General features: G+C 37.2%; 1 protein-coding gene across 1 annotated transcript in view; it reads left to right on the forward strand.

Annotated features, from left to right (window-relative positions):
- Window positions 1-27,880, forward strand: part of SYNE1 (spectrin repeat containing nuclear envelope protein 1) — a 279,857-nt gene that overhangs the window by 117,196 nt on the left and 134,781 nt on the right. Inside the window, exons 43-62 of the mRNA XM_053939505.1 lie at window positions 1,111-1,212; window positions 2,655-2,858; window positions 3,683-3,890; window positions 4,591-4,703; window positions 5,393-5,598; window positions 6,642-6,797; window positions 7,966-8,257; window positions 8,942-9,114; window positions 10,539-10,848; window positions 12,570-12,734; window positions 14,049-14,405; window positions 17,761-17,897; window positions 18,867-19,044; window positions 21,070-21,252; window positions 22,765-22,908; window positions 23,239-23,394; window positions 25,056-25,220; window positions 26,333-26,505; window positions 27,359-27,512; window positions 27,651-27,794. Coding sequence (XP_053795480.1) covers window positions 1,111-1,212; window positions 2,655-2,858; window positions 3,683-3,890; window positions 4,591-4,703; window positions 5,393-5,598; window positions 6,642-6,797; window positions 7,966-8,257; window positions 8,942-9,114; window positions 10,539-10,848; window positions 12,570-12,734; window positions 14,049-14,405; window positions 17,761-17,897; window positions 18,867-19,044; window positions 21,070-21,252; window positions 22,765-22,908; window positions 23,239-23,394; window positions 25,056-25,220; window positions 26,333-26,505; window positions 27,359-27,512; window positions 27,651-27,794 — 3,720 coding nt within the window. The remainder of the gene's footprint in view (window positions 1-1,110; window positions 1,213-2,654; window positions 2,859-3,682; window positions 3,891-4,590; window positions 4,704-5,392; window positions 5,599-6,641; window positions 6,798-7,965; window positions 8,258-8,941; window positions 9,115-10,538; window positions 10,849-12,569; window positions 12,735-14,048; window positions 14,406-17,760; window positions 17,898-18,866; window positions 19,045-21,069; window positions 21,253-22,764; window positions 22,909-23,238; window positions 23,395-25,055; window positions 25,221-26,332; window positions 26,506-27,358; window positions 27,513-27,650; window positions 27,795-27,880) is intronic.

The following is a 27,880-nucleotide window of genomic DNA, read 5'->3' on the forward strand; positions in this document are numbered from 1 at the left end:
GTTTGCTTCCAACAGAAACAAGAATGGCACATCTTACTAAATCTAAGCTCCATAGTTATTTTGGCTCCTGCAGTTATATTTGGTTCTAGACTATATTTGGTTCTAGTAAAAGCCAATGGAAATTTTAGACAACTTCAGCTAAAGTTTAGCAAAAAATTGAGTGGTTTCTCAAAACTCATGCAGGAAAATAGGTTCTTGAGACAATAAAAGAGTTATCAGGTGAATCATAGATTGAGCCATATTCTACTTCATTTTGAATAAGTTATGTCCTTAAGAAGATGCACAGTGGACATATTTCAAGAATTGTGGTAGAATATAAACATTGATAAATCAGTATTTTGCTCAAGGTTGAGCTTTATCGAATGCCTTATGTAGCAATCCGACCGCCTAAATTCATTGCTGTTAAAACCGATTTGGAGTAAAAGCAGACTACCCAAACCACAGGTGTACTTGATAGGCAGGAGGGCCAAAATAGAAGATGTGACTGAGCGTACATTTACAGTCACGGAATGCATAAAACCTTTTTTTTAGGCACTTTGTTTTGCAAAGACAAGAGGAAGAGCAGTTCAGTGACAGCAGGGTCCTGCCCTTTCACCAATCAGAAATAGATGAGCATGGACAGCAACAATCAGTTTACTTCTTCTGTGGCCCAAATCAATGGTCACTTTCTTCACTGCCCACCTATTATATCCTCCCTAGTACAAAATACCCCTAACTATTCTTCTGGGCATTCAGAGCAGATGTTAAGTTTGGCATTTAATCCTTCAGTGGAACCTAACACCCCCAGTAGATACTTCCAGACAAATAAACAATGACACAAAATTTCATCTTTATTTTCCCAGTTTTAACAAACAAAATATTTTAGAGTATTTTAAAGGCTATAATTTGGATGGTTATTTTAAAAGAGGGGGAAATTACTCTGAACCGAGTCTAATAAGGAAAAAGAGATGGGAGTTTTTTAGAGCACAAAATTAGTACACAGTGTTTTCCCTCTTGTTGTTAAACTGTGTTTACATTTTCTTTCAATTTTGAAATTGATGGAGCATACTTCTGAAAGTCTAAAAGCTTCTTGTAGTTTGGTATGAAATATTCACCACATCTCTTTTACAGTCTGAAGTCAGGAATAAAGAACTGAAGTTGGAGCAAATTAGTTCCAAAATTTCAGAACTCAAAGGACTGGCCCATTGTCAAGAGCCTCCTGCAGATCTCCAGGTAAAATAAAGACATTGGTAACCACAGATTGTGCTCAAATAACCAAGAAAACATTCCTTCGGAAATTTTTTTCTTTCCTACACTGCCTTTTTCTTTCAAGGTGACAGATGTAGCATTAATATTTATATGTAGCATAACTATTCTTCGTTCATATTTCTCTAAGTAACTTTGATTTTTTTGTATCAACAATATGTCATAAAGTAAGTGAACATTAGGCTTGTAGAAGTATTTTTTAATAAGATAGAATAAATAGTTTATAATGTAGCTGATGAGATATGAGACTGTAGATATTCCCTACACTGCACAACATTAAGCCACATCACACGTGAGTGCATGCACAATTTGTTTCCTTGAAAGCATTATAAGGCAGTAAAATATGTTCATTTGCTTTGTTAAAAAAAGGGTATTCTTTAGTGGACTAGAATAAGGGCCCTGAACTAGCTCTTAAAAGAAAAACATAAAACAGTGAACACAAAGGTGAGCCGTTGAACTTTTGGCCAGATACTTATTTCTATGTTCTAGGGCAGTCACAAAACCAAAGTATGACTATTTTGGCTGTTTGATTTCAAACAGAAATTGGTACTTGAGATTATTGACTTAATGGCAGAAATTTAAAAAAATAAGCTGACTTCTGCAATTTCCATGGGTGGGGATATATCTTGATACATATCATGTTTTAATGGAAGTTAATGTAACGCTCAAGCCTTGCCCACATTTTGGAACAGGCTGCCCAGGGAGGTTATGGAGTCTCCCTCTCTGGAGAAGGAAAAAGCACCTCTGGATGTGTTTCTATGTCACTTCTTGTAGCTGACGCTGCCTTGGCAATGAACTTGGACTAAGGAATCTTCAGAGGTCCCTTCTAACCCAAAGGATTCTGTGAATCTGATTTATATATAGTACCATATTATGACTGATATGATTTACTTCTATTAGTGATATGTGCTTAGCTGACATCTAGTATAATTTTGCATATTCCTGTCTTTGAACAGGTTAAGGGGCAAGATTCCAGCTTATTTTTTGTACTGTCTTCAATTTTCACCTGCCTTACACTGAGATATTTTAATCCTCAATGCTCTTAAGGCTCACTTAATTGATATTGCTTTTTATTGAGCTATTTGAGTGTAGGTCATGTTCTGTATATATGGCAAATTAGTAAAGGGGACATATCAACTGTTTAATTTTTCAGAAATGGATAATAACTGCAATAGTTTGCTGTCTGGCTTTTTGTAAGTTAGTATCCCTTCTTTGGATTATTGTATATCTAACACTTAATCCTGAATGGTTGTAATTTTGTAGGTATGTAAGTATCTCCAGTTAAAGCTGTAAAGAGAGCAAAATTATCATTGTGTGCCACTTTCCTACCTTCCATTTTTTCAATAAGCATTTGCTGTAATAAACATTTTCATTCCTAAATGCCTTAATACATAACATTTTGGGTTTAGTTTATAGAATCAGATTTGAGGCAGAAGTTGGAACATGCCAAAGAAATATCAGAGACAGCAAAAGAGACGCTAAAGGATTTCAGTACTCAGAAGATGCAGTTACAGAAGCTGATTGGTCAGATGACAGACTGGCTAACTCAAGTGGAAGAGACACTGCTAAGCTGTGCGCGTAACCTGGATCCTGAAGCTCTAAATAAACTAAAGGTCAGTGCTGAAGAAAATCAATATACTATTCCTTATGCATTGATCTTCGGAGATTCTTTTTTCTGAGCTTTATACTTAATTTTCCTTTGATAAAAAATGCATATCTCCTGCACAGCTGCTAGAATATTAGCAAACAATACAGTGATAATTTTTAGGAAGGATTGCACCAATGAACAAAAGTTCTGATTCATTAACTTTATACAAACCTTTTAGAAAATTTTAATGAATAACATGGTCTTGTGGCAAGACTGGTTTTGTTACATTGAACTCCTTCATCATTACTCCAGCATGTTTGTAAGTGCATTGACTCCCTTGCAATTCTTTTTTCTACATCCAAGTGCTCTCTTGACTAGATGCAGTTATGCACATCATAACATGACTAACCACATGGAGGTATTTAACTGTGAGCACAATTCCCATTTAATTTTCAGAAAATGTTTCTCTCAAGTTGTGTGTAAAGTCCCTCTCATTCAGAAGTCCTGCCAAATACCAGTGTCATATTGCATCCCACATGTACCATCAGACTTTGCTGAAAATATCTATTTCTATTCAATATGCCTTGAAATGTAAGTATTTATAATAGAGTAATAAATCATGAGAAATAGCACTTTTCACATTTCTACAATAGCTCTTTAGTTTCAAGGATTCATCTCACTTGGAAAATTCAGGAAACACGATCCAGTACCTCTTCCCTTCATTGTGTCTGGGATGACTTATAGACCACAGGAGGAAAGAACATATGGCAGGAGTAGGAACGCTTGAGAAAAAGACAGTTCTTTTGTTTCTTTATAAATATCATAATTATGTTATAACTTCATTTTCAGGAAACACAAAAGGACCTTCAGCTTCAGCAAAGCAGCATTGACTCAACCCGGGAGACCCTCAACAGCCTCTGTCGCAAATACCATTCAGTAGAGCTGGAAGCTCTCGGTGGCACTGTCACTTTGTTAATAAAGAAGTATGAAGCTGTGAATCTGCTCTGTTCCAGAACACAGGCCAGGATGCAGGAGTCCTTGGAAAAACATTTCCTCTGTGAGTCCTCAAGCTGGTTCATATGAGTGAGCCATTAGCCTGCAGCCGTGAGTCATTCTGGAGTCTGCCAGAGTTTCCAGTGACATCACTTGCAATTACAACTTTATTTTCATATGGAGCCTCTCAAAAAAGTCCCGTTACCAAATGTCCACTGGATAACTGCTATGAAACAAAGCATTTGACATAAACAGAATTCAACTCTAACCATGTAATATGCATGAAAAAGTACCTTTCCTCACTATTAGGATTCACCTCTATCACATAAATACACTTTGTTTATTTGCAATAAGGAGAGGTACATAACCAAATGGAGGTATTTACAATGTAAAAGCACCCATCTCAAGTCTTTCCTGGGTTCCCTGGATAGTCAGTGCAGAATAGTAAGCAACTTTTAATCTTATTTATTAAGATACTGATTTTGATTTTGTCTAGCATGAAACTGGGATGTGTCATAAACTGAAATTGACTGTCAAGGGCAGCCTAGTAAGACTGTTCAAAATTGGATGTTTACAGTGGAAATATCTAGTTCCTTATGAAATTAATCCTACTTCCAAGGTTATTGAAGACAAATAGACTTATTCTGTTAGCTTTTATACACTGTTCCTGAAGGATAAGAGTTGTTTAAAACAGCTGTATAATATTGTGGATAATGCTGTATCTTAAAAACTGTTCTCTTCTCTATACTTTTTTATTAAATAAGACTCTATGCAAGAATTCCAGGAATGGTTTTCTGGTGTGAAGGCTGCAGTAAAAGAATCATCTGACAGGTCTGGGGACAGCAAAGCCATAGAGGCAAAGCTACATGACTTGCAGGTATAGTGTACAAATTAAAATAAAATAACCAGTAATTAAAAATTTAGGATAGGAACCAATAATATCTCTAAAATGATTGGTAGATGCTAACACACTTGTTGTTTTTGCTTTTAGTAAGGTAATATAAGAATGGTTTGAGGCAGCAGTATGTACTGTAGAGGGAATACAGTGAAAACTGTGGTCCCTGTTCTGAGAGATCAGAATTTACTTTCTGGGAAGTGTATGTGTAACTGTACTACTCTTGCTTCTGACTATTAATATGTTTTTCTTTTCTTTTTTCTTTTTCTTTTTTCCTTCTTTCTCTTCTCTTCCTTTTCCTATTTTTATAACACTTTTACTTATTCAACATTTCAGATTAATACTGATGCGTCAAAGATTATATGTATATACTTTGGATGAGACAGAACATAAGTAGCAGATACCTATTGTAAGCAGCCCTAATTCCTGAAATGAATAACATCTTCAACAGATTATTAAACTTCAGGGAAAGCCATGACTACCTTGGGATCAAATAAGAAAACTGAGTGCTGTGAATTCCAGCACCACTTTATTTGAGCTGTTTAGAAATTTTTCCATAGATAAAAATGTCTCTCATCTTCTTGGAGAAATCTGACCATTTCTCATAGAAATTTTGCTTATCTTTAATTATCAAATCTTATGTGTTTAAAATATATTCTTTCATTGCATAGGGTGTGCTGGATTCTATTAGTGAAGGACAGAAAAAATTAGACGCTGCCTGCAAGGAAGGAGAAAGTTTATATGGCTGTTTACCCAAACCAGTTGTGAGCCATATTCAGGAGCAAATAGCAAAGTCTAACCAGAACTTCCAGGAATTTCTCAACCAGTGTCTGAATGACAAGAAGGCCCTGGAAGCTTGTGCCTCACACCTGGGAAAGTGAGTAATGCCAGTAGTCACAAATAGACTGCATGAATTGGTCTGGCTTCCAAAGTGCAGGGCAAAAAAAAAAAAATTATTTCCAGTTGCTCTAGACCTGTTTGCTTTTTTTCTTTGGAAGTATTTAAGAAAAATTGAAGTTCTCTGATTAAAAAAAAAAAAAAAAATCAACAGGTCTTGCTCCAAAGGCATCAATTTGGTTAAAGTTTGAAAGGTCAGGCTCATATATGCAGAAGTTCTGTGTAGCTTATGAAACTCCAAATCAGCAGTTGGGATTCCAGTAATTCAAATCCCATTTTCTGGACAGAAAATGTGTGATCAAGTTCATTTCTGCCCTGGGGTTTGTAGATAGTATGCATTTTGCATGTGCCTGTTCTGTTCCATTCCAAATGGACATATTTCCTAAGGAGCCAAGGAGAAAACACCCTTAAATTACTGCTTAGGGCTTGAATTTTGAGAGTTAAAATATTTTCAGATCTAACCAGATTCAAAACTCTTGCTAATTGAAAGCAAAGTTAGTGTGGCAGTAATGGGTAAAACAGCAGGATGAGAGGGTGTGCCTGCATGTAAGAAAAAAGTTTTCAAACTTAGGGTCAGAACTTGTTTTGCTGAGTTCTGAGCAGTCAAGATTCCAGTTCTCTTCTGCATGTGAAACTGAAAACACAGCGCTTCAGGTGTTCTGCACATAAGTGTTAACAAAAAAAAAGACACTTTTACCCACTGTTTGTTCTTAGACTAAATCATTATGAGAATTTGAAAAAAGCTTTATTTTGATCTGCTTTATTGAATCTAGTAATAAATAAAAGTACTGCCACTTTAAATTTTGGAGGCTTCTGGTCTGCCTGTAGTTCCCATGTTTTTGCTGAACATTTTTAGAGAGTTGCTGAATATTTTTAGACTAGTAGTCACCGTGGAATTATGTTTTGTGTACAACTCTTATTCTCGAAGCCTGAATTTGATACCCAGTCTTGTGGATATTAACTTCTTCCAATTTTACCCCACTTGAGAAGTATTTTTTAAGAGATTATTTATCTGCTCTGTAGCTTTGAAGATCAGTACAAGAAGCTTGCCCTGTGGATGCATGACATGGAAGAAAGAATAAGCACGGAAGCATTAGGAGAGGGCAAACAGCTTGTTTCTGAGAAGAAAACGGAGGTGCAAAAAGTGGAGAAGTTCCTGGAAGAGTTGCTGAACTCAAGGTATATTGAAAATACATTTTCTAATACTCTCACTTTTTCCTCTACTAGGGCAGAACTGAAATTAAACTGTTGGGGTAAAGTGTATTTTTGAAAGCTAGAGGAATGTGTTGGAAAATACTCTGTGAAAAGAGGCTGAATTCAGATATTTCAAGTTCTGATGAATTTCAACCAAATCTAATATTTGCTCTTGATAAATTAATAAAAGCTTATCATACTTTATTAATAAATGGAAACTGAAAAATGTAATTTTTAAAAATAAAATATAAAAATATTGTTTTCAAAAGCAATAGTGGAAATTACATTTATCATCATGTCAATTTTAAAATTTTCTTTCTGTCCTGTAACATTCAGATCCAATCAGGTTAGCAGAATCCCTTTCCTCTTACAGCTTGCCTTATAAAAGAGGTCAAAAAACATCCACATTGGCTGTGAAATCTTTCTAAAATTCAGACTTAGCCAGCAGATGATGAAGTAATTGCCATTTTGAGTACACAGAGTTTTTTCAAATTGTCTTTTCATTATTGGTTGGTGAAGGTAGAACAAAAATAGTCGTCAGTTGACCACGTCTCACAGCATCTTAAAAAGAAGCACCCAGTCACTCCTTATTGCCTTGAGACTGATGCAAGATGTTTTAGTTTGATGTAAATTCCCTGTAGTCATCAGGTAGCACGAAGGGTGATCAAGTAGATTGAGATAACTGAGGCTGTATAAACCCAGTTTTTAATCCCTTTTACTGACTCCTGTACTAAATCTGAGTCATTGTCTAATCCTGGATAAATAATCTTTCCGTCATGCCTTCCTACCTGTCCAATATTACGAACTTCTTAGCGGCTTTAGCAGGCACAAAAGGATTCCTATAGAAGTGGAAAGTTTGACTGCTGAAAAGGAAACTAAGGTAGCTTTTAATTTAAATGTTTGACACAAAGATTTCAGTGTGATCATTCTGAGCACCAAAATTCTGCAAGAAATGGCACTGCACACAAGAAAATATATTAATTGGTACATGCTACTTATATTCTTTCAGTCTCTCCAAACTAATTTTTTTTGGTTAAGTGTGAACTCTAATCACTGGTGGAGTAGGTGTTACGTCAGCTGCCTTCATAACCTCTGGCAGTGGCTATAATACTTTCCGTTTTCTGAAACTTTTAGTCTCATTCTTTTCTTTCAGGGACTCTTTTGATCAGCTCTCCCAAATGGCGCAGACTTTAAATGAAGAAGGCCATGGTGCGGGGAGAGAAGTACGTCTGGCTTCCCAACATCTCACCAATTATCAAAACATGGTCAAAAGCGTCAAGGAGAAGCTGAGGACATGTCAGCTTGCACTCCAAGAGCATCTCACTTTTGAGGAGGCATTGCAGAGTATGTGGTCATGGGTGAAAGAAGTTCAAGATAAACTGGCATCATCACAGAGCACTCTTGGAAGCAAAGCCACCCTGGAAAGACGATTGACACAAATTCAGGTAAAGAAGGATACAAATAGATGTCAAGATTAATACTGGGTGTGGGCCACTTCAGTGGGAAAGGTACATTTTTATAATTTATTCTTTCAATGGTTATGAAGAAGAGGATCAGAATTTAAGGTCATCTGGAAAAATTGGGATGGGAAGTAGAAAAGACAAGATGAGGTTAAATGGAAACAGGTGTTAGGTATTACATTTCATTAGAAATAATGAACTATGAAAATGTGTATGCAGATCCAGAAAGCTTTCTAATAGAGGGGAGGCCTTGGAATAATTGACAGAGTCTCTCTGTCATGGCTGTGGTGTGTCTATCACAGGAGGTCTTCAAGAAGAAGTTAGATAAACATCTAATAGGAAGGTCATTAAGAGATCTGCCATGGGCTTTCCTGAGGTTTCTTCTAGCGGTTACTGTGCAGTGCTTGACCTACTCAGTATCTGCTGCAATGTGAGCAGTATTTTAGGTTGACCAATGCAGTGAAAAACCTGTATAGCTGTGGGAAAAAACTGTGTATCACTTGCTCATAGCAAGGCATGGACCCTTAGAAGAAAAGGTACCTAGGAATTCCTACTGGATATGACTGTTAAGGATGGATGAGCTCAGAGAAGATGGTGTTCACTGTTGAAAGAACAGCTCTCATTTCTCATCAGGTTACATTTGATATTTTGACTTGTTTTGCCTCACAGGAGATCCTCTTACTCAAAGGTGATGGTGAGGTTAAGCTGAACATGGCCATTGGCAAAGGAGAACAAGCACTTAAAAGCAGCAATGAGGAAGGACAAAAAGTGATACAAAATGAGCTTCAGACACTGAAGGATGTATGGAATGACATAATCAGTACCTCGGTGAACTGGCAGAGGTAAGAATCCCTGGAAAACACAGGTCAGACCCTGCCATCTTTGCTTACAGAGGGTGGTACCTTACAGCATGTGGAAGTACATTCATTCATTACTGTTATGTGAGGGGAAATTTGCATTATCAGAGAGAACCAAAATTGCCTGGAAAAAATACACAAAATTGTCTGGAAAAAAAAAAAAATAACGATGAGTTGACCCTATCAGACGAATCAAATTTCATATGAGATGATATTTCACATTGATTTAAAAATAAATAAAAGTCACACCAATTCATACAGAGAAAAATCTAGAAAGCACTTTCTGAGGTTTTGAGCCTGTACTTGGGCAGGGCCAAGAACACGTGACAGATAGTTATCTACCTTTTCCATACATAACCCAGGAAAGGTTTCTCAATTCTGTTTTTCATTATGTTTCTTTGATTAAAAAAAATCCTAATATCAACTCCAAATAATCTTTCTTGCATATTAAGCTGATTTCAGCTCATCTTGACCTGTGTGGAAATGGGAAGGTTTTTTTATTGCCTGTGTGAGATAACTTTATAATCTGAAGGCCCCCATCATCTCTGTTCTAGACAGACTTATGTTTCTCAGTTTCTCTGTGGTAATACTTTCTGGGCCTCTATCACACCTGTTTTGGTATTCAAGAGATTGAAGACTATTACCACTTCATCTATATTTTTTCTTAAAAAAACTGAAAGTGGTGCCACTTTCTTAGCTGCACCAAAATTGCAATGGTAATAGTATATAGAAAATTATAGTGGGCTTTCTTAACGATGTTGCTCAAACTTCACCCCATTTTTATCATAAAATATTTTTTAGATTAGGCTAGACCATGGCATTTTGAGGGAAAAACTTACCACACCCTTGTCTATCTGTAAGTCCCATGAAATGACTACATTCCTCAACATGAATCCCGGAGAGGTATGGTGATCTACTAGGAAAAGCAAATTATAACAGAAGGGAATATTTCTAATAAATTGTAAATGAGTCTATAGATAATGGGTTTGTTCTTTCAAAACTTGCCAGAATATCTCTTAATTGACAGTAATTTCATAGGCTGCTGCATATTTTATTACTCTGAACTCCAGTAATAGTAATGTTCCATATTTTACTTTGCTGAACAGACACTGAAATGTGCTTTTCATTAGTCTGAGGCAGATAGATTGCTCATGTAACTTGTAATAGGGAAGCAGCAATGTTGGTTGTACAAAGGGGCCCAAAAGCCACAAGAATTCTAAAATAACTTGAATGCAAGTTGATATAGGAAATAAAAGCAAGATGGAGAAAAAAAGTATATTCTAAACCTATTGTACATAGCTACAGACAGAGTAACAATTAAGGTATATGCAGCCTCTTTTTCTTTTTTTTTTCCAAACTCTTTAAACGTTCTCAAGTTTTCATCTGCACCTTGTTTCTTTTAATGTAAGTTGCCTAGATTCTGTCATTAGCCAGTGGAATGACTATCTGGAAAGGAAAAACCAGCTGGAACAGTGGCTAGAGAATTTGGATCACAAAGTGGAACAGCCTTTACAACCACAGATTGGTCTGAAGGAGAAGTTTGCTCAGCTGGACCATTTCCAGGCTATTGTTTCTGAGATAGAGGATCACTCAGGTGATTTACAGCAACTCATTGAAAAAGCTGTGGAACTATCTGAAAAAACAGGGGATGATTCTTTTGGAGATACAGCCCAAGAAGAACTAAAAACACAGTTTAATGACATCACAACTGTAGCCAAGGTAAGTAAGTAAAATGTTTAGACATTTGTATATATAGCTAAAAACCTTTGATTTTTGTATTTTTAGTAACTAAATATTAACTGTGAATAATCTTGCCCCTGGTATAGTTGAGTCTAATAAAAACATTGAATATAGTTTACTAAAATTTAATTGAATGCAAAAATGGTATTGAGAGTTGAAATTGCTGTGATTATGATTTTGGAAAAATGAAGGCCATATGCTTTGTTCCTAGTTTCTTATATGCAGCAGTATTTCTGATATTCTGACACATTTCTTTTCATCTAATTATTTTCATTCATTCCTAGTATTTTTTTTTCTTTACCTAGAATGGGAAGAATAAAATGCCTCCCTGAGCAAGAAACATATTGTCAGAAAGATAAATCCTGTTGTCAAAAAGATTTATGCCCATATTTTGTGGTGTTTCAAGCCACTAAGCACTGCACATGCTATACAGGTATTCTGTGTGGTTTCTAAGGAAAGATATGTGAGCTCACTGAGACTTCTGCCAACCAGATCATGAGAGTGAAACACCTTGCCTCCACACTCCCCTTGTACTGGTGCTACATTTTGGTGTGAGCAATGTACACAGGGATGCATGGTTTCCTTTCCTAGGAGTCTTTTGCTTCCCTAGGAGGCTGTTCTGGTTAGAGTCAGGTGCATGTGGGCATTTTCTTATCCTGTTGCTGCATAAAATGCATTAAGGTATAAAAACTTTGAGGATACACTTTAGGTCTTCTTTGTTTAGCTAGTAACTATCCATTGTCTAGTTGACAATAACACATTCTGAGGGATTGTGATGATTATTTTCAGAGGGAACAGCAGGTCTGTTAATCTAACTTATTTTTAAGTTAAAAATAAGATTAATAAATTAGATTAGTAAATTAATCTAACTTATTTTTTAATAGCATTTGTTGAATGTTGAGTTACTCAAACTTTAAAATAACTGAGTTTAATTTGGAGTTGGTTTAGTTTGAAACTGGCTCCAAGGCACTTCAATCTAGATTAGAGTATCTACACGGGGGTAAAAATCAATTTGATTAGCCCATTTCACTTTTGGTTAGTTTTGATAAACATTCATTAGTGCTATCTCAAAATAATATGGCAACAGGTTTACTCAGTCAGACCAAAGGCAAACCTCAACCACTGTACTCTTTCACTGTGTCACAGTAAGATAAACTGACCCCACTCAAAGCTTACATTAAAAAGCTAAGATGGAGCCAGGAAGCAGCTGCATGTCTGTGTCAGAGAAAGCATCCTCCAGGACTGCAGGGTAGGTGGCTGGGGACAGCCACCACTTCTGATGTGGTGGTCGAAATGGGACTCAGCCAAAGTTTTTGTTTGTGGTTTTCCTAGGGGATGTCTCCATGACTCTGCTTAGCATTTGTAGATACTTGGTGCTTCTAAGGAAGAGCTGTGTTTCTGGAAGCAATGCTGCACCCTGGGAATGCTCATGAGTGATCTGCAAGATCCTCTCCGAGGTGTATTGGGAAAAGTATGCCAAAGTGACACAGCTGCAGCATTGATATCTAATAAACCATACACTAGACTGTTTAAAAGTATATTTTTGCATCAATTTTCAGAAAGCTTCTACCCCAGCAGAATCCTTCCAGACCAACCCAAACCAAACCTTTCACAATGGAGTCAAACCAGCACTGCATGCTTAAAGCCACCATAGTATTTAGGTACTTTAATGGTATTTTTTTTTTTCATCTGATTGATAGGAGAAAATGAGGAAAGTGGAAGATATCGTGAAAGATCATTTGCTTTATCTGGATGCTGTGCATGAATTCACAGACTGGCTTCATTCTGCAAAGGAAGAGCTTCACCGCTGGTCAGATGCATCTGGAGATACACCAACTATACAGAAAAAGCTGGCAAAAATCAATGTAAGTGAGCATTCATGATTTCTTCTGCAATTCAGACCCTATGCTTTAAGAAAACCCCAGTCAAACAGTTGTGGGATCTTGCTTTTTTTTCTTTGAAATGGTGATTACATTTCAGTGAGCTGAAAGCAAGCTTTCCAAGCTGTGCTTTGTTTTCCACTCCCTTCTCATATTAACAGATGGAGTAAAAGTATAATCAGATCTAAGTTAACCACAGCACACATGGAAACAATTTGCAAGAGCGGAAGCCCAGTGGCATCATAGAAAAATGTGGCTTAGCTGATTAATGAATACTTCTCTTTCCTCATCTCTAAATATGCTTTCTCCATGAGCAGAATTGTCTAAATCAGAGACAACCTTTCCTGCTTTGCATGAAATGGAGATGTGTAAAGCAGCACAAGGATTGTTCTCCTCTAACATGGTAGAAATATGTGAGTTGTCTCCCTGTGTATACTCTCCTTAGCCTGGCACCTATTCTTAGCCATCTGAGTGCTTAAGAAATTTGCATATTTCTGAATGCAACACTAAAGCAGGCTACGTTTTGCCCCTGCCTGGTGTTTACATTCAGATAATCATGCTAGCAACATTTTACTCTGCTCCTAAGCATGAGAGAGTGGGACAGTGAACTTGGACCCCCAAGATCAAATTACACATTTTTGTACCTTCTGGGGTAATTTTCAGTCTCCTTTGTGCTCAAACTCCTGATCAAGAAAGGGAGGAGTTAACAGCATCTAGTTCATAAGATGAACAAGAGAAGAAATAGCATTACTGTAGCATGCAGTGTTTGGGGTGGTATTTATACGTTTTTCAGTTTCTTAAGCTGAAAGGTCCCAAGGTTGAGATGTGTGAGATTCAAATAAGGACGCTGTAGAAAGAATTTAGCTCTGAAAACAAAACCAAAACCACATACTCAGAAAAAAAAACCCATGTTTAACCAATTCTGGCACATCACAGCTCACAAGCAGGCTGAAAACTGCAGTTCTGTTTCTGAGACTGCTGCGAGCAGTGACACACCAGCATTTCGTACTCAAGAGATCACAACAATGTCCTTATATTCCGCATTTCAACCTAAATAGTATTTTTCATATCTAAACCACGTTCATTCTTTCTGCCTTTCTCTCCAAAGCTGAAGACAGTTTCAGAACTGCTGTTGAATCCCCGCAAGGGCCGCTGTTCTACTCCCCCCGGTTCCCATACCGCTGCCGTCAGGGAGCCGCGGCTCGGGGCGGTGCGGGGCGCTGGGGACGGGACGGGACGGGACGCGCCCCCCGGGCGATGTGGCGGCCCCCGGGTTACCATGGCAATGTCGCCCCGCAGGAGCTGGTGGAGTCCCGGCAGAGCGGCGCGGGCCGGCTGAGCCGAGTGGAGGCGCTGGCTCCGGCCGCGAAGCGCGGCACGACGGCGGGCGGGTGCCAGCTGCTGGCGGCCGAGATGCAGGCGCTGCAGGCGGACTGGCGGCAGTGGGAGGAGAGCGCCCGCCGCAGCCAGGGCGGCCTGCGGGACCTGCTCAGCCAGATGGCCCTGTCGGAGCGGGAGTTCGCGGCGCAGGCCGGGCGGCTGGAGGAGGCTGTGCAGCGGCTTGCAGGGCAGCTGGCCGCCTGGGCGCAGGGGCTGGCCCCCGCCGACAGCCGCAGCACGGACGCCGAGGTGGTGGAGAGCTGGCGCAAGGAGAAAGTAAGGGCATGTCTCTTTTCCTAGCAGCATTTCCGCTGTAGATGTGTGGTCACCGCGGGCAGGAAACTTCCGCCAAGCGGGACTATCAAGTACATCATAAAATCAATACTTGCGGAAGATATTTCTGTGAAACCCCGAGTTTCCAAACTCTTTGTGTTACCGTGATCACAGCAAGCACTGTTGGCAGAAGACGTCCCTCCCCTTGGCCTCTGCTGTACCAGGCTTAGCAAACGCTGCCTGGATTTTAGGTGTTAAAGGCAGGGCTTGCCCCTGGGAGGAAGCCAAGGAGCTGGCACACCGGCTCTGGGCTGCGCTTCCAAGTTGCTCAGTGGTTCGAGCCACAGTAGCATTTGATGGAGGAAATGTGAAGCTTTTGCTAAAAGCCAAGTAAGAAACCGGTACCATTAGGAATGTCAGGAATGTATTTGGCTTATACTTTCCTTTTCCTGAAATATCCTCTCCGTTATGCACGTTGAGCTCTTGCCCAATGTTTAAAGAAGTTAATCTGGAAACGGGTCTAATTGCTAATTGTTTTGCTTTGGAATGCAGTAGAATTTAGAGAAATAGAGGTTGTTTCTGTTCATGATTGTCTCAGAGCAAAAAATTCCACTTGTATATATCACAGCCCCTCCGTGTAAATATATACACATATTTACAACAATCATGACACATGTTCGTAAGTGTCTCAACCACAGTGAACCACAGATGCTGATGAAAGATACAGAGTATTTCTCTTTCCGTGTAGCGTTGTAGTAAAGCAATTTCAGTAGATGGGGAGAGGTGTGTATTGCCTACGTTCTGACCCCTTGACTGAAGTCATGTTCAAAAAAGCCCCAGAACACCTTTTCTTTGAACTGAGATTATTAATATCCTTCTGCAGGGTCTGTGCCAAGTTATTTTTGTGGCTTCCTCTTTCACAGAATTCCTTGCATGGATTTATGAAACCTGCTTGCTTGAGTGCCATTATGCATCTGTAGGAGTAACAAAGAGGGCATTAAGATGAAGCAAATAATTGTACAAATATGCAAAGTGTTCCATATATATGTGTTTTTAAAAAGGAAGGGAAGACATGCGATTGTTATCAACATACCAGGCATTTTTTATTTCATAAATGGAGAAGTATTAAATTCAGAGGATATTGCTTTTATTAGTAGTATATATAATATGTATGTACTGTAGCTCTATGTAAGAACACTTTACTTAGATTAGGCAGTTGTAAAGTTTGGCTAATGAGGAAGATGCAGAAGCATCTCATGAGGTAACTATACATAGCCCACTATGTAGTTTTATTTATAGTTAGAAGAAATGTGGCAATAATCTTCCCATTGTTGGGAAGGGAAAGGCCCTATTGTGAATGTAAAATAGCACTGCAGTTTCCATTTCTATTGTCTCACAGTGATTCTGTTGCCATGTTAGCCAAGGCCACAAATTAAAAATGCATTTCCTAATTCGTAGAATTAGCAAGATCATTCTGCTACTCTATTATTCTGGAGCTCTATTCCCTTAGGTACAGCATAAGAGCAACAGATTTTGTGCTTGGAACTCAGCAAATTATTTTTGTAATTGTCAGATTCAATATTAAATCCAACTGGCTGCAACAGTGATATCACTGTATGGAAAAATGCCATAGTTAAATTTACCCTGTTTTACAAGTTATTGCTTCTGTTTGTTAGTAGGCTATGCCTAAGGCTGTATGTAATCAGAATAACCTCTTAGTAGTTTTTGAGGTAGGTTATTTGAAACTGAAAACTGTGTTGAAAACAGGCGATTCTAACCTTGTGTTAGTCTTAAGAGATGCTTTCTTTACATAAAAAACGGCTGTTAGCAATTCACTATGGTGATTCTTGCCCCTGGCAATTTGTGACATCCTGTGTTTAGGTAATGCCCATTGTGGTGTTATTTCTAATGCTTTCCAAAAGAATGGTTTCAGTAGTTTAAGGTAAAGTAAGCAAAAAGTAGTTTAGGGGTTCTTTTCTAAGCATTATTGTTCTTACATAATTACTTAGTTCAAGTGCTACTTTATATGGCATTGAAACAAATGACTATTTTAAGTATCTGTTAATCATGATTGAAGAGATTTCTGGTGTATGAATGGCTCAAAGAAGATAGTCGATAGTATGATAATGAATAATGTAAATCAGGAGAGTCCTGAAAATCTGCTGCAGCAAGTAGTTTCCCTGAACATTCAATTTTGTGCTGAACTGTTTACTATGTATATTTTCAATCATCCTCTTTTTTTATTCTGAATATGTATGTATAAATATATATAGATATAAAAATATATGCATGTATATATATATAAATGTACATATATGTGTGTGTGTACACACACGCATGCACACACACACACACACACATATATATATATAGATATATAGATATATAGATAGATATATATGCATCTTCAGAAATGTGTTTTGGGGGCATCTTCATCTCTCACTTCCAGTTCCCTGTTCAAAACTGTCTTCATATGATCTGTTTCTCAAGTTTATATTGTAAGTTTCTTCCTGACTGGGACTTTAGCCAAACTATTCTATACATGCCAAATGCTCTGGTCTGCCTGCACTGCAGAACCTCTGCGCTTAGCCTGAGAGGAATGTCTGAAGATTTTCGTTCCTAATGAAGTGAGGAGCCAAGTCTGCACTGCTCATTATGCTGGAGTAGCTGGCAGGATTCTGCAGTGGAGATGCTGTGGACATCATCAAGCACTGTTTTTGTTGGAGGACTTATCACACCTCTCCTTGTGACGCAAGCCAAGTCAACAAAATCTCTTTTTTTGTTTTGTTGGCTTAACTGTCTCCAAGGCACAAACCGTTCCAGTGCATCAATGACAGGCAGTAACCCAGTTACTCTGACAGGACTGTGAGCAGCTGTACTTTTAAATTATGAAGTCATATGTGAAAAGAGTTGAAACTAATCTCTTTAAAAGCTTTGTGCATAAATTAACTTTCTGGATACAGCTCAAAAAATTTTACTTGAACCTGTAAAACTCAAGTCAACAAGATAATTATATTTATATAACACATAACATTTGCTATTCTCTAAATGTATGTACTTTTATGTGTGTACAGCTAATTGACAATACTATTGCTCATTTATTAGGATGAAATTTATATCTTAAAATGGGCTTCAAGAGCATTTTGGGCTAAGGAAATTAGCCAGGCATCCAGAAATTTGGTCTCTAGAAGCTCTTAATTTCAAATAAATTACTGTAGACTTGACTGCTAAAATACTTTTGAAAGTAAACATAGATCTTAAATGAATTAATTTAAATTCTGATAAACTTTGATTAAAAAGTTGTGGGTTTTTTTTTATAATTACTCACCAATATTTTTCATTTATTTTGTTTTAACAGGAAACATTGGATGCTCTAGTAAAGTCTGAACAAATGACAGATGAGATCAAAACTCAGTTGAATGATCTTTGTAGATTTTCTAGGGATTTAAGTACTCATTCTTCAAAAGTTTCAGGGTTGATTAAGGAGTATAACAGGTACGCATTCATCTTGTTTAGAGTTAATCTCATGTGTATGAGTGTGTGTGTGTGTGGGGGGGGGATGATCTGTCTTTAAGGGAACCATTAATTAGAATTTTAGAACTAGAGACAGCCATATGAAATAGTTAGAATCATTATTTTCATTTTGGTGTCAACAAAAGTTATGCAAAGTAATTATTTGATTTTTAAAATTTTTTTTCTTAAAGCCAGGCTATGCCACTAAACTCAGCTGAAACTAAATGTCCATCTATATCTGACATATTACAGGAGTCCTTGTAAAAAAGTGAGGTAGCAGTATGTCTTATTTATCTGAAGGAAAACGAGCTGTACCAGCTAGTTCAGATATTTTTCTTGATTTTGTCCTTCAAATTATTCTTCTTTGTTTAGTTGGTTTCTTGAAACAGGAACTAGCTAGGGGAGGTGGCATTTGCTTGCTTGCTTTCTCTCAAGTCCCTCTGATTTACTTTGGAGTGTGACACCTGCATTTCAGACAGAAAGGTCGGTTGTTTCTTGCAGGAGATTACAGCTTCTGGCTTCTGTAGCTGCAGGAGGATGTGATTACTCAGATTGATCCGTTATAACCTTGTGGCTTAACAGAGCCACAGAAGTTAGAATTTTATTCGCTGTAGTTCTGCACCCTCTCCCTAGAGAGAGAAAGAGCCTTGCAGAATACATTGATGCTTAGGTGCACTGAGTCACTCTGTGGAAACACTTGTACCTGTCATATCTATGACAGCTATGTCCCAATTTACATGCTTCACTTTAGAGAACTGAAAGCTTCTAATGGATTTCCTGGTGCCTCAGTTAAGTGCATAAATTTGGTAGGAGGAATCCAGGTTAACCTACCCTTACCATTGTGTTTCAGAGAACAAAATAATAGCATTGTCACCTAACAGAGTCCTGCCTTTCCTCCCTCCCTTCCTCCCTCCCTCGCTTTCTTCATCTTCCCTGATGTGATAAACCCAGCCTCTGCCTGCAAGCTTCAAAAGGATGTCAGAGCAAAGAGCAGATCTTGCAGCAAAGATTCCGGACAGCTTTCAGGGACTTTCAGCAGTGGCTGGTCAATGCAAGAGTCACCACTGCCAAATGCTTTGATGTGCCTCAAAACATCAGTGAAGCTTCAGCAAGTCTGCAGAAATTACAGGTAACTTTATAGCAGTAAAATACTAGTCTGAGTGAGACCAAATCAATTTAATGTACAGCTCAGATTTAGTTCTTTGATTAATTACTGCTTTTGTTAATGTTGTTATTGTTAACACTAAAAGTGACTCATTGCAAAGAAATAAACACTTTTTTTTTCCTATTCTTTTTAGTTTAATTATTGGGCTACAGTTTGTAAGTAATTATGTCTCATAATACTTTTCCTTGCCTGTTTCTTCTTTACCATGGGAGAAAAATGTGTTCTAGGTGGGAGAGTACTGTAAAATCAGAATGATACCAAAATCGAGTCTTAGTACCTGGAGTTATTTCACAATTAAGTGAATACTTTTCATCATGTATGAAAGTGGAACCCTTATGGTACAAGAGCAGAGTTAAATTGTATGCAGTGTGAACAGGCATTTAAAAAGAATATTTTCTACATAAAACTAAAATAACTCCAAACAGTTCTGTGGAAAAGAATGACAGTTGAAAGTATATTTTAATAAATCAAAAGAAAGAAAGTTCTTTTATTAATAGAACATAACTATTATTTTAACTGAAAATAACAAAATGAGAATTATTTAATGAGGCTGTTATACCTTTAGTTAGATAGTATAACAGAAGAAATTCATACCTGTTTCTCAGAAAATACCAAAAGCCAAATCACCTCTTCCTTGTTTTGGTGTATTCACTTTCCTTTGCTTAAGTAGTTTACTTAAAAGCTCAAATAATGCTGTCTTGATATATCAAATATTTGACTGCACCATGTTGAGAATATCTTCAGAAGGGGGAAAAGTCATGGTAATTTTTTATGTTAAATATACATGTTTTATCAAGGTTGGGGTTTTTTCAACAGTGGATTTATTTTTTTTAAATCACTACAGCTCCCTCATAATGTAACACCATACCTCGTTCTTCTCTGTGAAAGCTGCCTGAGATGAAATAAACTTTTTTTGGGGCTGCTTTAGGACTTGTAAAGATACTTGTAAAGGACTGTATAAACCTAAAATTTTGTTTTTCTTGAAAGTTAATGTTCTGTCAGCACATTTTATATCATTAATTCACCAATATCTTTAATTCTAATATAGCCAGAATTTATAGTCCAAGTATCTCAAAGTTAACAGACCCTTTGCATTCTCCACTAAGACCTCCAGTGTAACACAGAATCAGAACCTGAGCTACTAATTTTGGTATCAAGGCTGTTACTCCTGAGCATGGGTGTAAACTAATGATTATGTGTATTACATAATCATGATAGTAACAATTTAAAATATTTCTATGTAAGACTACTAACATTCTTTGAGTCTTAAATGCTTACAAAGTTTTTTAATAATTATAAGTTACAAAGAGATTGTTCCAATAAATTGGAATTTAAAAATCTGTTTCTTTACATTTCTGTATAATTCTTGCTGCATTTTTCCACACACTTCTTGCACACCAGCGCTGTGCAAGATTTTTGTGAAGACTAATACTTCTAAACAGGGGAGGTAAATTCAGGATACAGAGGCATAAATCACACAGATTGGACGTCGGTCAGGTTCTGACCATCAGCCCACACCACCACATGCTCATGGCAAGTCCAGCATAGCTTGAGCTTGCCCATGGGCAGGGGTTTGGTCCAGTGTGTGCCTCTGAGGGGGCCCCTGTGTTATCTCTGTTAGGATAAGGGTTCCCTGAAATGAAACTTTTTTCACTTTCTGTACTAGGGATATTTAAGGGAATATATCACCCAACTAAATCACTGGTAATTGTCTCATGAAGTACAGAAAATACAGGTAATCCTAGAGTCTTAATATATACATTATTCAGACACTTTAATTTCTGGATGAAGTGGCTGTTATCTGTAACTCCCATCAATACAAACAATACTGAAATGAATTTACTGAATTTACTGAAATGAATACTGAAAGGTATATTATCATGTTAACAAGCAGAAACAGTAAACTCTCATCACTGATAAATTTTCTAGCAGCTTGACTTTATTGGGACTCAAAGTTCACCAGTTAGCTTTTTTAATTACTATTTTTAGGAATTCTTATCAGAAAGTGAGAATGGGCAACAAAAGCTAAACCTGGTGGCATCCAAAGGAGAACTACTGTGCTCTGTTTTACCAAACGAAAAGTCTAAAGTTATTCAGGACAAATCTGCTGCTGCTAAAGAAGATTGGAAAAATTTTATCACCACACTCCACCAGAAGAAATCTGCATTGGAGGTATTGAACATGCAGAACAGTGAGGAAAGACTGGATCTAAATTTCCTCTTTGCTTCTATTTCAAACAGCAGAGTTTAGATTTCATATATAGCTGTGTTTACTATGTGACAGAACTAAAAAATAGATGTTTTCAAGAAGTCTTATTCTTCTGCTTGCATTTTACTTTTGTTTACTTCTGCTATCCTTATGACCTGATTTCACTTTAATGGGGTGTTTCATTCAGAAGGCTGTTGTTCAGAATCAAAGATAGCAGTTGCTGAAATTCAGTAGTCTCATCAAATGTTTGATGAGTTTGTGAAATAGATTTTCTTTCTGGAAAACAGTTTTAATACAGGTTTCTGACACAGCTGCTTATTGAATAGTCCCAGTAGAGTGTGTAAATGTTGTGTCTCTTAGCAAATAGGTGAAATGTACTTATTTAATTGAGCAACTTTTTAAGTAAATGCCAGTGCCTTTCTCTGTTCAGAACTCACAATTCAACCAGCAGGTGGTGAATATCTTAAAATCATAAACTTTTTAAGGTCATAGGTTTTAAGGTCAAAAGGTCCCATCTGAAATTCCCTGCATAGAATAGGAGAATTAAAGTTCCTAGGCATTCTTGTTTCAAACCAATGCTGCCTAGACAGGTGAGAAAAAGTTTAAATACACTTAATGCATTATGTAAAAAAAACATTTCAAAGAAAATTCTCAGGTAGCAAGGACTTACCTTTCTTTATCTCAAGGTTGCCATGGAAAGAGGATGTTCTCAGAGGTGAGTCTTATTGAGTCAAGCATTTTTCAGTCTCATAGGCTTAGTTTTTCATTCAGATATTTAAGTGATACAGGTACAGCTGAAAAGAAAATTAAATATGTCTGGGGGAAAAATACATTCAAATAACTAGGGTACAGGAGCTGTGTTGTTCAAGTTTATATTCCACATGAATTATTTTAGGTGCTCTTTTATTAAATAATGCAGAATAAGCCTACAAGAAAAGTATGCAGGCCTTGAAGGAATGCCTTCATATGCCTTTAATGCACTTTCTTAGCACCAAAATTTTACTCTAAAAAAAGAATATAAACAGAGGTGTTCCCCAGGACTGGGTTGAATTTAGACATTACCTAGAAACAGTGGCAGCCTATTTAAGGAGGGGTCAATGTCAATGTCTGAAGCCAGATAACTCCTCTCCCAAATTAGCCTTTATTCATACTGCCTTAGTTATGCAAATTAGGATTAGATTCAGTCAAATCTCATAACATCTGTAAAGCTTTCCAAACAAAAGGAATTTGCTTCAGCCTCCCCTCAGCTGTGAGTACATTGTTACTTCTATTTTGCTTTTTTTAAAATGTACCCTATCAAACTTTTATTTTGGTGTCTGTGGGATAGGAACAGACAGAGCTGATGTAATTTATTTGAAGAGTTGTGTATAATTTGCCTACAATTATATATCCTTTTTGTATGGTTGATCTGTGTCTTGTGAATGAGTTGGGTCTAGTGCACTGGGACTAGTCATAGAAATTTGCATGCCTTCCTAGAGCTTAAAGATCCAGATGAAGGACTTTGAAGCAACTGCTGAGCCTCTGCAGGAGTGGCTGACCACAACTGAGAAGATAGTACAGGGAAGTAGCAGTCGGCTCCATGATCTTCCTTCCAAGAGGAGAGAACAGCAAAAGCTGCAGGTGACTTACAAGGGCTCTTAACACAAGCCAGATCTTCCTGTTCCATCCTCCTGGCTTCCTTGGTTACTTATAAAAGCTTAATCATTCTAGTATCCTCACCTCTAAATTAGATGGAAACTGTTTTTGAGGTTTGCTGTTGATGATCCTGTTCCATCAAATTTTGCATCTCCACATTCCTTACGACATGCTGCTCCATTGCTGTAACCGTATGGTGTGCCTTTCTCAGCAAGTTTGCCATATGTCACTTCTATTTTTCATGGCACCTTCATGCTTCTCTATCTCCTGCTTTCTTGTACCCACTCTTATTATTACTGTGCTTGTGCTTTACAGTCTGTCCTTGAGGAAATAAGCTGCCACGAGCATCAGCTCAACAGGCTAAAAGAGAAAGCTCAGCAGCTGTGGGAAGAACAAGCTGTCAGCAAAAGCTTTATGCGCAGAGTGTCTCAGTTGTCTTCTCAGTATCTTACTCTATGCAATCTGACAAAGGTAATGCATCCAATGTATGTGCTCCTAAGCAACTCCTTTGATGTATGTGGGGAAAAATAAAGACTGAAATGTGAAACACTGCAGTTGTCTTGCTTGCCCGCTCTGTGATATGTCTGAGCTATTCTGTCTTTCACATTGACTTTTAGGAGTGGAGAGTAAAAACTGTCAACAAAATATAACTGTGATTTTTTATTATTATTATTTAAAACTGTACTGATTAAGAAGTAAATCCCACCTGATTATACAATAATCAGACTTGATTTTGATTCTTTCAAGCACTGAAGACAGTTTTGTAATAAATGGCATCTGAAAGAGGTATTTTTCAAAAATTAGCAGAGGTGGAGTTTTTTCTAGAAAATACAGGATGCAGACAAGTTGTTATTTTGTCTCATCCTATAATGATGATTATTGACATTGTAACTATTTTCATCTAAAAGTAATAGGTTGGTCTTCTAAAAAAATTTACTTCTTAAGCTGCTTTTGAATGTTCAAGGAGAGACATATCCAAATTCTAAACCATCAGACTAAGAACTGAGCGTTTAACATAACTCTTCTTGAGCTTCACACGCTTCACCACTTAATAGTTGTACCATCTCTCTAGTGTAGACAGATAAGAAAGCCTCCATATTAAGACTTATTTTTTTTCAAAGTTCATGTCATGAAGAAGGCTGGATACAGGTTTACAGTTGCTAGAATGATTCAGGATATAGGCAATATGTTTTGGAATAACAATTCAATTCAGAAAGTATTTGTGCTTAAGGGATTGCTACTTTGGCAATTCCTACTTTTTCTGTAGAAGTAACAATTATAAAGCATATCTTTGACTTATTGAAAATTATTATATGCATGGCAATCATAAATTTTCATGTCAGTAAAATGAGAAAGTGAAAGATGCATGAGTTACTAACACAGGCTTATGCGAGCAGAACTTGTAGGAAAGGTCAGGATGAGCAGGAGTCATCTGAGGTGCAGGATACATATGGTCCAGCCTATTAGAGAAACCCAAAACTTTTTGGATAGCCATGGATCTTGAGGAAGATCTCTCTCAGTAATTTCCAAGGCCTGTTACCTTGACTTGACTTTTGTTCTCTGTCACAGTGGAAAAAACACACTCTGCCCTGTATTCTTGTTCACATCAAGCAATGTAACTTTTAGCAATGTAACTTCAGCATTTGTTTTTGATTTGTATGAGTGTCCGTGATTTTTCAGAGGAATGGTTTTACCAGTGAGAGTTATTGGGGAAAACAGGTCTTTTCCAAATATCAACAAGGTAATATTGCTGCAGTGGAGTAGCTTCTCAGGCTTAAATCTGTCATTGCGCTGGCCAATTTCACAAGTTAGCTTCCATTGCAACACTGACATAGAGCTTAGATATGATTTACCAGATGTTTAAGAAAAAGTGAAAACAGAAAACTGCAGCTTTAGATTTAGAAAATAAAAAAATTACATTTCTGAGATTTTAATTTGTATTTTATGTTTGGACGATTCATTTGTGTGTGAATGCAAAATCCATTCCATGCTTAAATGTACTTGTAATTATCAGTGTGTGAAGCAAATGTCTATGTATAGTTGATGAGACTCATTCTAAAGTCCATGAGTTGGTATGGGGAATAGGTGATCCATTAAATAGCTGTTGGTGCTAATTGCTGTATGAATTGCAGGAGAAAGTTTCCAGAATGGATAGGATTGTAGCAGAGCACCAGCAGTTCTCACAGAGTGTCAAGGACCTCCAGGACTGGGTTGCTGATGCAGTTCACATGCTGGATTCCTACTGTCATCCTACTGCAGACAAGAGTGTTCTGGACAGCCGGATGTTAAAACTAGAGGTATGGAAACAAGAGACCAAAACCTTATCTTTTAGATCTATATAAAGAATGCAAATAGAGGATACTTAGTTGTTGCATATTAGTCTAATAACTGTTGTTCAGATGCTGATTTTCAGTTTACTCAAAAGTAACTCCTTTTGTAGCAGGAAGAGCTCATTATTAGAACTTTTCTCTAAGTAGATAAGGACCTTAATGACATGGACAACTGCACATATGAAAATTCTTGAAGTACTCAAAAGATGTTATGTGGCTGATGGAGGTTCATTGGAATAAGTAGGGTAGTCATTTCTGTTAGTTTAGTATATTTCAATATATATTCCTAGATCTTACAGGTGATACAGCTGATTCAGCAAATCTTTTCCTATAATTGTTTGCTTTTAAAATGGTGACGACAGTTAAGAAAATAGTATCTGTTGATAACAGAACACAATAACATTAAAGAGCACTATTTAGAAGACAATATTTTAATTTTATTGATGTCTTGGATTCTGAGCCAGAGATCTTCAAAATTATAAGGCTAGGTCAAAAAGCAAAAGATTGTAGCATAATACTAAATTATGTTTTGGCTTTTGTTCATTGAATCTTTTGGGTTCATGCTTTCAGGCTTTTCATGACTACATAGTGTTAGCAACTGTGAGTTTGCAACTGCACAGCTCCAGGAGCTGAACTCCCTAGGCTGACATTGATGACAGATTTTATTTGTTGATACCTTCATGTTGCAGATATATCCTGGAGTGGTAGAACTATATTTCAGCCCTGTAGAAGAGCTTTGTCATTACATCTTGCTGTCTCTATGAATTAATCCTCCTGTTTTCCTTCTAAGTGATGTTTCCTTTGGAATGTCAGCCTTTTCACTGAACAGTACCTTTTCTGATAGATACTCTAAGTACCCGCACAGATTCCACGAAAATTTTCCTGTTAACTAAGGGGTTTTTTAACAGCCTAAACATTGAAAGTCACTTTAGTTTGTGAAGCCCAGCTGTGAACCCCACTGTCCATCTTCCAATTCACTACAGGCTGCTAAATATGATCAGGTCATGTTCCATTAAAGCTAGTTAGAATATTCATGTCCAGGTAATGATGAAAATAAAATATATCCACTCACTTCTTAGGGCCTGCTAGCAGTGAAACAAGAAAAAGAAGTCCAAATGAAAATTGTTCTGACAAGAGGAGAATCTGTTCTGCAAAATACTTCTCTGGAAGGAGTACCAGTGATTGAAGGCCAGTTGCAAAATCTGAAGGACAGCTGGGCTTCTCTTCTGTCTGCTTGTATACAGTGCAAGAGGTAAAAAGGGAGTGAAGTGCAGAATGATGCTTAGTAACAACACACTGTCAAAACTTTTGAAAAGTAATTTTATTACTACAGAAATCAAATTCATGTAAAACAATTGCATATGCCAAACCCTTTGGATCTAGAAGTTGTGATATATTCATTTGAAGTAGAAGAAGGGGAGGAAACTGTGAGAGATCTAAGCTTTATTAACACTTATTGTCAATGTACTCTTAAAACTGGATTCCATGTTCATAATCTTGAATATTTTACTTTGTGTTGCACTTGATGCTTTGAAACCTTCTCAGAAATGAGATTTTTTCATTGACATTAATGGTTGCTCTGTCAAGATTCTACCTGCTTTTCCACCTGCTACCATTCCAAAGAACAAACTGTAAATTACAGTGTCCAACAGTGCTGCTCCAAGTGATAGAATAAAGAAATATAAAGGAAAAAATGGAGATTTCTTTGGTGGAGCATCAATAGTTGCAAATATTTCAAGTTAAAGAAACAAATGCAATTCAACAGAATTGAATGCAGCAACTTTTGAATGTAGGTAAAGGGGCAGAAAATTTCTGATTCTGGGTCTTATGCTTTCAGTTACAATTTATTTACTAAACCTAGAACATATCAGCTATGTAAATTACACATCTACTTCATATTCCAGGTTTGGAAAACTTGATTTGTCTTTGTTAGTCAAACAGTGCTCCTAGTTCAAATCTGTGGGATTTTAACAGATCGCTTATCTTGTGATGTATCTCTCTCATATATATTTATATTCTAGAATATATGTGTATGACTATATCTCACTGCTCAAATAGCACAGGAACTTTCACTATCACAAAAAATATGTATTTTTTAATTACAGCCAACTGGAAGGAGCTCTCTCCAAATGGACAAGTTACCAGGAAGATGTTAATCAGTTTTCCAGATGGATGGAAAAAGTAGAAGCAAGTATGAATGCTTCTGAAAGGCAATATGCTGAACTGAGAGAAAAAACAGCTGCCCTCAGCAAAGCAAAGGTGTGTTTGATTTATGACAAACCATCAACAAGTACATAACATCTTAGAGGCAATAAAACAAACTGTCTAACTGCAAGATTAATCTGTGGTCTTGTTTTAATGGTGCCTTTTATATATTCTTCTCTTTCTGTTTTGCAGCTACTCAATGAAGAGGTGTTGAGTCATAACAGCCTGTTGGAGACTATTGAAGTGAAAGGAAAGGGGATGGCTGAGCATTACATTGCTCAGCTTGAGCTACAAGACCTTCAGGAGAGGTATAAGTTCCTCAAAGAAAGAACAAAGGTACAGTTTTTCTTCATAGCACTCCTTGTTCAAAACGGAAAAAAATATTTCCATTGATCATTTATTTTACAGTTAGATGAGGATTA

Source organism: Vidua chalybeata, chromosome 3 (assembly GCF_026979565.1).
Source record: "Vidua chalybeata isolate OUT-0048 chromosome 3, bVidCha1 merged haplotype, whole genome shotgun sequence".
In the NCBI taxonomy this organism is placed as follows: domain Eukaryota; kingdom Metazoa; phylum Chordata; class Aves; order Passeriformes; family Viduidae; genus Vidua; species Vidua chalybeata.